The following is a 12,500-nucleotide window of genomic DNA, read 5'->3' on the forward strand; positions in this document are numbered from 1 at the left end:
CGCAGTTAGGAACGCAATTTTTGCAATTGCGTAGAGAAGCCTGAAAAATTCAGGACTTCAACGGGGTTTGAACCCGTGACCTCGCGATTCCGGTGCGATGCTCTGAAGCCACTGACGTTGGGAGCTGGTCACCATCATTGATTCATTCCTCACGGGACCATTAGAACCCACAAATGACCAGCTCCCAACGTCAGTGGCTTCATAGCTCAGTTGGTTAGAGCGTCGCACCGGAATCGCGAGGTCACGGGTTCAAAGTCCTGAATTTTTCAAACTTCTCTACGCAATTGCAAAAATTGCGTTCCTAACTGCGAAGATCATAGCTTCACTAGATTTCATATCCGCAGTTCATATATCATTCCTTTCATATACCATTTCAGCATTTTGTATTTATGTTTATTATACCTACAGCCCTCATTTTAAAACCAACATTCTTTCGAAATTTGCTCGTCACAGCGAAGCTAGAAAGGCTTTTCAGTATTAAAACAAAGGAATACTTTATTTGGCCGCCATTATAAAAGTGGTCTATAAGGGCTTTTCAGGGCCAATGAAACTCAATCAACGAAACGACGGAACACAACAACAACAACCGTTAAGAATCCCAACTGACTGGAGGCAAAGCATTTAGCTATTAAGAACTTCGGCCGAGAAGTTGAACCACGGATTACCGGGAACAAATTCAATGAGTGGTCAGAACGAGTCTTGAACCCGGGAACTTCGGAACTCAAGGCAAGCGTCCTAACCGCTTGGCCGCACTACCTCCATTTTCCCTGACCTAAAAATAACCGCCACGCTCCTTCGTTAGAAATAGGTAGGAAATGCTTAGACTTACAGGGAAACTTCGTGTTGGATATAAACATTGGACTTGCATTTTTGGACATAGTCCTGCACTTAATTAGTGATTGATTTGATTCGGTAAACAAATAAAAACCAAGAAAAAAAAAACCGTTTTCGCTCTTTGGGGAAATTTACGATTCTTTTATCGAGCTATTTGCTTTTTTGGGATTAGGCTTTAACACTGACCAATAACAAAAGACGCACATAATCTGCGAGCAACCTCTCCACCAGCACCGTGAAGTGCGTGTGAACAAGTCACAGTTGAATTATATGTACTTGCTTCGTATGGGAGAAAATGGGGCGAGATTTTTGCATTTGTGAAGCGCTCTTAAGTCAGTTGAGTGTCTAAGGTAATCGCGTGATACCTCGCCCCCTTTTCCACTATTTAATGATAAGTAGAAAGCCAGTCACAGCCTACAAAATCTTCCCGCGCTATGGGAATATGCTGCATGAAAATTTCGTAGGATTCTAATTGGTTAATCGCGCCGCTTTCTGCTTCTTCTGGTTTTAGAGGCCCACCTTCAAGCGAAAGGCTCTTCGACTGTTTGTTTTTGTTATGGAAATTCGCACTGCTTATCATAGCGATCCGATTGGATGAATTTCAGCGTTGGCGAAATTTTCATATCTTAAAATTGTTCCACGCCACCCAATGCCCGTCGGTTGAAGGTGGGCATTTAAAATCGTCAGATCCCCGGAAAATCTTCGCATGGAGTTGTTCAATGTAGACTCGACCCAGTGTCTCTCTGGCGCTTGCAATTCTTCCCGACGTCTTTGTTAAAAGCAAAATTAATCTACTGGTCAGGATCTTCACCTTTGTTCAAAAGACTAGGAACTTTCTGAATCTTCACTGGCCGAGGAGCTGTTAAAAAATGTTAAAGATTATCTATTAAATGAAGTAACGAGAAGATTAGGTTACCCATGCAGTTTAAAGAAAACAAGGTCTATATACTCATTGCTTGGACAAAGTGGCCGTTATGTTCTACAAGTTTTTGAGACGACTTCAGTAAAATGTGTTCGAAGGAAAACCGCTTAGAGAATTTGCTATTTGCTGCCCAACAAACATGGAATCATGGCGGATCAAGGGGAGCCCACCCCCCCCCCCCCCTGTTATTTTTGGACCGAAGCCACCAAAACAACACAAAACAACACAAAACACCAAAACTGTGAAAGGGCAGAAACAAAATGTTCGAGAGCGGGCCCCCACCATACCTCCAGGTCTGCATCCGCCACTGGCACATATGTAGAAACGGCAGAGACTGGAAAATGGTGTTTTCTTTGTTATTAGAGAGAAGAAAACTGACACCCAGATTACTCAATTTAACATCCCTGCGAAGGTCATGGCCAAGTGGAAGGGAAAAATTGAGAGAGGAAGAAAAATTGATTTTCACTTGTTTGACTCTTGGTTGGAGCGATGATCAATGCAAAGCTCTGTTGCTTGACTTCCTGGATGTCAAGAAAACTCCCTGACGGTGTTCAGATTTTTAAAAAAAATACGAATTACGCAATGACGTTTTTCAATACCCTAAGAACAATTTAGTACCTCCTTCCTCGAAGCCCATCAATGCAGTGGAGCAGCAGCACAACCAAAGCACCGGCAGTGGAGAGGCCGTTTGCCACGAAACAAAACACATGACGCATATAATCTCCGCACTCTGTGCAATGCGTATCCTGACTGAAGACAGAAATAGGAGAACAAGTTGTAGTACTTTGGAGGTACAATGTAGAGTAGGAAATGATGAATGTTATCCCCGGTAAATGAATAGTGCGCTTTACAGACAAAAGGGAGTTTATGAAACGACGACAGCTGCGGAAACAACAAATGAATGCCAAAAGACAGTGATCTGATCCATTAATGGTTAAAATCGGCTGAATGTGCAGTACACATTTTAGAGCATATTTTTGCGGTACTCTGCACAACGAAGACGTGAAATCGCCAAAGTTGAGGTTTTGACGACAACGGGAGCATCCAGATTTAAATATTTCATTGTCTTTTTTCACTCTGAAACCGCTCGTACTTAAATTATATTTAGGATACTTTTCCCACATTGTACGACGTGAACGAGACGGAATAATCACGGCTGAAGATTTAGTGCAAAGTTATATTTTCAGGTGACGTTTTCGTGAGAGTCGCCGTCGTATTTCCGCTTAATTTAAGTCCGTAATGTGTCGGGGACACTTGGAAAAAAAGCCGAGTGGACAATCACATATATTATTGCTGCGAGCCTATCTTCGTGACCGTGTGGGACCTGGGCTCTTTATATATGCTTTTCAATACTAGCTCAATCCAAACGCAGATTTATCAATCGCAGGAAGTATTCATCAAGGTCTCGAAAGGTTTAGTTTACTCCAAACGTTCCTTGTTTTAGCCACATTCCACTAACTTCATACGTTCTTTACATAAATGCATCGTCTGCACAGCATCTCCGCTCGTGTAGTGATTCCAACCTCCAAAGTTCTTCATCGCACGCACTTCGAAATCAATGATAATTTGCTCCCAGGGTTTTACTAATAAAAAGTCATGAATGGTCAGGCAGGATTCCATGGAATATGAATATTCCAATTGCAAAAAGGCATTACGATTCATACGGCGTTTACGAAAGGCAATCACGTGTCGTACACTGGTTTCCTATCCAGATACCAACCTCGCCCGACAGGGATTGAAGTGAAGCAGTGAATAAAGCAGTTAAAGTATCGATCAATGTCAAGTCTCAAGACCGTCTCATATATATTACTGTAGTTTATTCACACGAAAAATGGAACTAATGACCACTGCAATTCGCGCTTTAATTTGATGTGAAAAAAAAAAGTTAAAGTAAACTAGGAAATGATCAACATGTCAGCCTCGGTGGCGAAGCTACTCGATTCTCTTTTATTTTCTTCAATCTTTCTGGGTTTAGTATTATACTAGCAAACGACATGTCCTCTCGAGGGGCCATTTGCGCAGTTATTTTGAAGACACGCACCAGCCGCACTTATATATGATTCAGCGAAGTCTAGCTAAGGGAAAAGTACTTCAATCCTGTCGCATGATTGATAGTACTCGGCGCTTATTTAAACCATCTCGAGAAGTATATGCTCAGATATATTTTATAAGATTGAATTTGTTCCCTTACCATTCTTCTTTGCTTCCAAGCGACTTTCGAAAGCACTTCAATAATCCGAGATTACTACTAGTCTTTAAAAACTCTCAGCACTATTTGTGCATATGTGGTTATGCAAATAATTATGCCTGTCTATGTTGTCGTGTTTCTTGGTCCCCTCGCAGCACTAGTTCATTCCTATTTTTCACCACGATAACCAATAATATTATCTTTTTTACGATATTCCTAATTTTAGTTAAGCAAGATGTACTTTTGTGAAGAATTTACTAAAAATACTTCTTGCTCTTTTGTTACTTATTTATTGGTTGAGAAGCAACAACAACAAAAGCAATATATTGGTTCGTTTTCTCAACGTTTTAACAGCAGTGACTCACCTTCCTTCAGGAAATAAGTTTTGGACCACGAGGATCAAGGTCCCTCCAATAACATATGACATTAAACTCATGACGGCAAATATGAAACCAGAATTTCTCTGAAATTGAAAAGACAAAGCTATTACATATACACTAAAGATGAAAACATCGTGTAAAGGGGTACATCAAACGTACGCGTTACCCAGAAAATTTGTTATAATGTTTTATAATAAAGTTTTTTAAAATGAATTTCGGAATAACGGTGGAGACCTGGATATGATTTTAGACAGCCACTCCATGTTGTGTCGTTTTGCCAAAGTTGTTCGGCTTTATCAAACCCAAAATAATTTCTCTCATAAAAACTTTTTCAACTTATGAAAATAATACGAAACGGGCGATAAAAAGTAGCTGAAAATTACTTGAACTTTATTCACCTTGTTTTCGCCAATTAGTTCTGTTGCGAAGCTGAGGGAACAAACGAGCATCGAGGAAAAGCCAAGCCCGAGAAGCACAACAGCAGGATAGATCATGACTATGTTGGATTGAGTGATGAAATAAGACATCACTCCTGAGCAGACAACAAGTAGAGCAGCAATGGTAAAACACCCCTAAAACAGATCCAAAATTAAAAGAATGTTAGCAAACGAGCAGACATGATCATCCGATGAGAGGAGTGCATAACATGATCTTTTTAGGGTCGATTACGTCTCGAGCAAATTTAACTACCGCAAATATTTTATTAAGCCCCCCCCTCTCACATAAGCTGCCCCTCTCTGATAAGCCCCCCCTTTTTCAGAGGAGGAAAGTTAATAAGCCCCCCCCCCTCTATTAAGCCCCCCTTTCCCCCTCCCCCAATCGTACCGTAGAATTATACTATCAGAAATTTCAAGGCTGTTTATATAAAACATTTACATGTCAGAAATAACAAATGTAAATATAAGAGGAGTTTTCCAGAGATTTTCATTTGTAAGTTGTGTACGACAAATCAATACAAGTAACCATTCTCATAAAAATTACCGAAGAACATAAGAATTTTGTTTTTGTTACTTTAGGCTCCCACAAGTGAATTAAATACTTTTGCCAGTGACTTTAATTGTACAACGCGTAAGTCTACTCTGTCTCATACCACGGTATTTTTGCAACAGGTGATGCGTTTCACTAAATTAAATAAGCCCCTCCCCCACTCTCTATTAAACCCCCCTCAAAAGTGCTTGAAAAAAAAAGCCCCCCGGGGGGTTTAATAGAGGATTTACGGTATCCAGATAATAGACCCTTTAACGGTTTTTGACCGCCATCTTGTCTGGGGGGCAAAAACGGCTAAATTTACAGTAAATGCATGGGATTTTGGCCAAGGCCAACTTTGAACCGCTGTAGCGCCACTAAAAAGAGACAGATTTCCAACTTTTACCACTAGCTACTTTAAATAGTTTTATTGATATCATTCATTCATTCAACAGAAAATAAGGCATTAAGGAAGGTATGACGTCCGTAAGTTCGAATAATAAATCTTCTCACGTTGCTTTTAATTTCGCAGCAATTTGCCGTGGTGATTTTAGAAGGGATTGTATGGAATCTTAAAAATTCGTTTATGGTCGTTGTAGCCTGAATCTGTTCTTTATATTTCATGAAAATAATGTCAGTATAAATGTCTTTTAACACTATCACTGTGGAAATCTGTCTCCTTTTAGCGGCGCTACGGCGGTTCAAAGCCGTCCAAAATCCCATAAATGTACTACAAATTTATCCCTGTTTGCCCCCCGACCAAAATGGCGCTAAAAATCGTGGAATGGTCTATTTAATATCGTCTACACCTTCGAAGAGATGGCTTGGAGATCACCCACTCCTCTTCATCCTTTAATTATTTGCAGTGGTTTTGTCCCAGAGTAGGAGGTGGGGATCGTGAAGAAACTTCATTGTTTTGTTCGAAGGACCTCAGTTTTTTTTTTCAGTTGTCTAAGACAAGGATTGCGTTGGAACGGGTGGTGGAAAAGACTGCTCATCAACATCTGCTTAACAGAAAATCATTTTGGTAGCAATTCTTCTGAATTCCTATTTTCACCGGTATTGCAGGAATTATAGTTATTCTGTACCGAAGTCAAGGTATGTTGAATGGGGTTAATACTTGGATGATATAGGTGACCGGCAGGGTGACCGGCAGGTAATACCCCTAGCCAGGAGCTATGGGAGTCACACGCGCTGCTTGGCTAACCAGAAAGAAAGTATATACCGATATCCCATAATACTGATATTGCATAAAATTCTTCTAGTGCGATACCTTAGTTACATACTAGAAAACGGTACAAAAAGGTCCTCCCCAAAATATTCAACTACTTTCCTAATTCCTCATGGAGACAAAACAGGAATCGAAGGCACCTCACTAATGCACTAGAAAATTGAAACCACGGCCCCCAGACCCCGAGCATAGCGGGGAAGTAACGAGGACATGGCGGTAGAATTAAGCTTTGTAAAATTTTACTTCTCCGGGGCATGGACAATTTTGTTCAAATTGGCGGCGACTTTTCGCTGGGCTTGTGGCACTAACCTTGACAGAGTGGGCCTAGGTCCTAGTTGGGCAAAACGTTCCAACTTCAATTGTTTTGGGTCTGCCTTTGTGGTCTTACAGTGCTCGCAATTGCAGTAATTGGCATTTTTTTGCTAAATATACGTCTTGAAAACTCTGTTGCAGCTATCACGCTTTTCAGCGTTGCGTAACACCGGGGATTGAACAGGAGGGACAGAAGAAGGTTTAAAATGTAACACTGTACAAATGTTACATTCCTCGCTACTTTTCGAGGGTCGTCGTTTCAATTGACTAGTGCATAATCCATTTTTATTTGTTTATATTCTTTTATTGCTAGTTTAGTACTGCCAGTATGGATATTACAAACAATGAACATAACACCAACATAACCATGTTCGATAAAAAATGTACCCGAGGTATTGAACGGTAATATCTACGATACAGTGCAACGATTTTCGACTGGAAACCAACGAATATCTGAGTGAGCACTTTGACTCGATTTTAATATGAATTCAATGAGTATCGTACAGTATGAAAGCTGCGCATCATGAGCCCACAACATTGTATTCATTGTGATGACGAATATCGTTGTCGATAAGAGTACAGACAGCGCTGAACCACGTTCTATTTGTTAATGGACCTTTTTGCAGACACGGCAGCCATTTTGATTTCTATTGTTTCAAAAGACATTATGGTATGCTCTACCTTGGGTGCCAGAGAAATTTTTTTTTTCAAGATCGCAGAGAACGCTCAGCGATTCCAAATCAACAGTCGAGGACAAAAAGAAATCCTCTGGTCGCACGACCCCAGAACCTCATTTCCATGTCATCAAATTGGGACAGAATTTGTACTTGTTCGCTGATTGGACATTATGTTCGAGGGAGTTACTGATTGGACAAATCAAAAAGCCGGTTCTCAAAAGCTGTTGCGACAAGCAAGGTGACTTCGGCCCGAGAAGAAAAGGCCAAACTGTTTCGATGGTCCGTGTGCTGCTTCAGTGCCTTCACGCACTATAACGGCTATGACAACGTGAAAAGATACATTTTAATTAATTGTAGTTAAATTATTTTGCTTATCGATTCGCGCATGAGAGCGCTTGTAGATATTCAAGCTCGTTTGAGAGCGGCCGGGGAAATTAACTAAAGAAGTTGAACTCGTAAGCATTTGTTGCAACTGTGTCTGGGAACGGAGGATTTATGGACGAAAAATAGTAAGGACAGAAAAAAGTTTCTCGCATTTCGAAGTCTTCCATTGATCTCTAGTTCTTGGCTATTACTGTAACAGTATCCTATTGCAAGTATTTCGCGATTTTTCGGTCTTGTTTACCTTTTACAATACAGGCGAATGGGTACGGACGGTTTTAAAGTCAAAACAGAAAATGACTGTTTCTTTTTTATATGCTCACGTTGTCGTCAAAGCCTAAAATGTGGTGATTTCACGTTGTTGTTTTGTGGAGTACGGCAGAAAAATGCACAGAAATTCGTGTTGCACGTGCAGCACGAGTATTTTTCCTTTTTCAACCAATAATATTCTTGCTTCGTGGAGTTGCCGTACCCGTAGCCGTCGTCTTTGCTTAAGGGCCTACTGACGTATTTTTTGGGGTGCGTTGCTAAGGATGTAATAATTAACTAATTTGAGAGAATTTGGCATTTTTTGGTCAGTTTCCAACTTTTCTAAACCAATGACCCTAAATATGACGTCATCATGCCACGCCCATGGTCACGTGACCAGTAAAAGAAAACTCTAAATTTGTCTACGTGCTACTCAATTTGGGTATTTTATTCAGTGGTTTCATAATTTGAATTCGTTTTTGCATCCAGCCAAGCATGGTTTTCTTTTTTATTTTGAAGAATGTTCTTTTTAGAGAGATAAACGATACTGAAATACCCATAAAATTTTCAAAAAGGATGATTTGAAAAAATCAATGCTTAGCTATATTCTGTATTTGGAGGTGAAACGTGCCATATTCAAAAAATAAATAATTCAATTTAAAGACCGCCGGAAATTTAGCTTTTCCTCAAACCTCGAAGTCAATTCGTTAACTCATGCGCAGTTCATCGGAGAACGAGTCCAAGGAAGGGCGAGGAAAAGCCTTCGATGCAAACAACTGTTCGTTCGGTGATTTTTGCTTGTGAGTAGGTTTCCTGGTCAGGTTACGATATGATGATGTCAGTCACCGGAAGTAACATTTCACTTCCTTAGCAACGCGCGAAAAATACGTCTGTGGGCCCTCAAACTCTCTAAGGTCTATTAGAATACGGGTCCCGCCAGATTAAGGCCAATCAGATTGGGCATGATGACCGCAACGCTTCTGTTGGTTTGCAACCAAGCAGTCGCAGGAGGGATTGCTCGTGCTTAATGGAATAATTTGAATTCTGCAAGGAATACAATACCGCCACCTTTTTCCCGCAAAAAATCTACCAGTAGCCGTTCTAAAAATGGATTAATGCTAAATTTAAACAGACAGACAGATCGCAGATCGCAGATCGAGACTTGTGGGCTATGGACTTCTGCTTGTGTTCTTTTCTGTCCCTGATCTTACCTAGTAGCCTTATCTAGCCTTATCTTACCTTGTTTCCAATTATCCCAACAAGCTTCTTTGAAAATATAGAAGATACAGTGGCACTAATTAACATAATGAGCGGCAAATAAGCAATGGATTCCTGAAAACCGAAAAAAAAAATTGTAGTTTTACACCCAACTGTTTCCAATGAACTTGGCATTTTCATATAGTAAATAATATTCGTAAAATTACAAAATTTTGAAAAAAAAAAGGATGTTGCATAGTTGGCCTTAAAGTTTAGAGAGTTTAAATTTTTAAATATTATTTTTGATTATAAAATGGCAGATTGATACAGTCATTTGACATTTGTACATACCTTACCAAGGTCAAGTGTGTTAATGAGGAAAAACGGCAGATAAGAATAAGCGTGATTTTGTAAGGCCCTTGTACAGGAATACACGACGGCAACCTGAAGCATAATAATAAAAGGGGAGAGGCATTGAGCTTCAGTATTGTCTTGGGCTGTAAAAAGAACTGCTGTTAGCTTTTGTTGTATAAGCCACCGGTTTCATTTGTTTCAGTGTTGGTAATCACATGGTTTCAAGTGCAATTTAGAATAAATAGGCACGAGTAAATTTTCTCAAAGATGAACAAAATTGCACGAGGACAGCTTCATAGTTGCACGATAAAAATCATGTGATTTCATATTAATAATATACATGAAAAAAATCAAGCATCGCTCGCATTTGCGTCATCCATGGGTCGCATTTGATTGGCTATCTGTGACTTTCTTTGCGGATAGTTGACAAATCAGAATGCTTGGGTTTTTACTTTTCTTGCATCAAAATATAATTTTTCACATTTTTATTGTTAGACAGTTTTCTGCTGGTATGTAGAGTTGTTTTAGAAACTTTCCGTGGTTTTGTTTCTTACATTTATTGTGTTCTAATAACTATCCCGGCGCTATTTGTGTCTGATCAATAAACGAGAATGCCCCCATCCTATCTTATTACTTTACTTATACTAAGTTAGAAATAATTTTGTTTTCGTTTCACTACAGAGTGACTACACAGCAATTGCAATTACCTCTTTTGTGCACTGTGTTACCTTAAAATTGCATTTCTCTCAGTCAATCAGAATGCAACCTCGTTACCAGGGTCTCTCTTCTCTGACTCCTTTGTAGTTGAGGAGGAAGACCCTGGTTCAGGCTGGTCACTTGCCTCCCAAAATCTGGCAGGTAGACCAAATATGTGTTAAGGGAGGGGAGAAAATGTAGGCCTTGTTACCATTGCGGTTGAGGGGATCAGCACGCATTTGATTTGTGGTCAAACGAGCATCGACAAAACGTTTCACGGCAAGGTATTTCATGTACTACACATGGAATTCGACAAAGGAGGCTGAGAAGAGAGACCCCGGGAACGAGGTTGATAAGAATGGACATTTTTTTCATGTTTATTGTTGTTATTGGTGCCATGAACTGTTGTTGGGAACTGTTGTATTTCGTGCGATTTTAAGCCTCGTCACCCCTACTTTAAATGATAGAAATAATTTGAATAAGATCTCTGCGGTGATATAATCCCCTGTGATTGTAGCTGACCAAAAGAATATATGATAAGATTGTAAAACCCAATTTCCTATGGTAATTATTTAAAATTTATTTTTAGATTGCGCCCAGGCTGCAAAGGTTGATCTGTTGATCCCATGACCGCGCGATCCACTTTCACAGCAAGCGACCAATAACCACGCAGTATGACAGAGAACGTATTAAAGATTTCAAATAATCGAAATAGGGTCAATTATGGAGGATTATAATTATAATTACTTCTTGTTCTCTTGAGAGTACTTGTGAAATTAACATGTGGTATGTTGATTAGCTCGCGTGGATAGTGAAGAACACGACAAGGATAACTCGTAAACACAACATTTAATGAATCGCAGCGGCCATTATGAAGAAGACCACATGCACAAAACGTATGCCACGCTTCGTCTTAGGTACATACCACATATGCCTTGCCGGCAATGTGCATAAATTATCATATTTATCAACATAATGTAGTAGGCTTAATCTCAATTTCAGAAAGGGTATTCGGTAATTAACTAATTGATGTACTGAAATGATTTGAACTTTATTTGGATTTCACGACAGAGGAATACGTATGATCTCAATTCTGTGTTTTCATTGGCTGTCACCCAAATAAGCCCATACTTACCATGTATAAGCGCGGATCAATGAGCCACTCTTGTATCGTCCTATTGGCATGAGTTCGTGGTGGAAGAGCGGATTCACTGTCCCGTGAAACAAAAGGATTAATGTTTGCATTATTCTCGGGTAAAGGAAGGCCTTTGGTTTCCAATGAAACAGCTGGGAGGTTGATGGGTGCTGGAAGTTTGTCGATGTTTTTGTCATCAGAATTAGCACCTGAATTCAGAATTATACTACCAGAAAAACCTCTGTTGTCAGCACTAGCGCAGATAACATTGCTTGATGAAAGATTTTCTTTCGGAACAGTGGCCTTCTTTGTTGACGCTGGCTCTACCTTCTGGTCACTGATGGCCGTCCATCTAACACCATAAGTTCTGCGCGATGGACAATCTCGCTCAATAGTGGTCGCAGTATTAATTCCTGTAATTCAGCAAGGAAGACTCGTCAGTAACGGTGAAATTCAAGGTCTAAGTGCTACTGGACTGGTCCCTGTATGGTTCGGCCGCTTTTTATGGTCTCGTGATTAAATATTAAGGTGGCTCACACTAGTTTCAACAATTCCGAGTGACTATCTTACTAGAACGATTCACTCAAGAATTACTGAGGATTGACCCTCGTACTCCACGTTATTTTAATATGTCTTGTGAAATTTACGTGTGGTGTGTTGATTGGTCTGCGTGGAGAGTGAAGAACACGATAAGGATCACTCGTGAACACAACATTTAATGAATCTGAGCGGCCATTGTGAAGGAGAGCACAGTCACGGACAAAAACATATGCCACGCTTCAAGTGTCAACCACTGTTACACGTATCAACAATGTCATGGTGCCATTCCAAACACCAATGAATGCTTAACAAGATGCACTTATTTATGTGACGCAATTGATTACCATGGTAACAACAGAGTTATCTAGAAATACGCTATAATTTTTGTCTTTAAACGCTCCTATCTTAAATCATCATTTTTAAGATTTGAGCGATAAA

At 40.0% G+C, this 12,500-nt stretch overlaps 1 protein-coding gene across 1 annotated transcript in view; it reads right to left on the bottom strand.

The window, feature by feature from the left end:
• Positions 1–379: 379 nt before the first annotated feature.
• Positions 380–12,500, bottom strand: part of LOC138042130 (major facilitator superfamily domain-containing protein 12-like) — a 25,318-nt gene continuing 13,197 nt past the window's right edge. The window contains exons 7-13 of the mRNA XM_068887914.1: positions 11,523–11,935; positions 9,689–9,781; positions 9,380–9,472; positions 4,723–4,896; positions 4,310–4,407; positions 2,375–2,506; positions 380–1,693 (exon numbers count right to left, since the gene is read on the bottom strand). Of these exons, the coding sequence (XP_068744015.1) occupies positions 1,660–1,693; positions 2,375–2,506; positions 4,310–4,407; positions 4,723–4,896; positions 9,380–9,472; positions 9,689–9,781; positions 11,523–11,935 (1,037 nt within the window). The 3' untranslated portion in view covers positions 380–1,659. The remainder of the gene's footprint in view (positions 1,694–2,374; positions 2,507–4,309; positions 4,408–4,722; positions 4,897–9,379; positions 9,473–9,688; positions 9,782–11,522; positions 11,936–12,500) is intronic.

This window comes from Montipora capricornis, chromosome 3 (assembly GCF_036669925.1).
Source record: "Montipora capricornis isolate CH-2021 chromosome 3, ASM3666992v2, whole genome shotgun sequence".
Taxonomy (NCBI): domain Eukaryota; kingdom Metazoa; phylum Cnidaria; class Anthozoa; order Scleractinia; family Acroporidae; genus Montipora; species Montipora capricornis.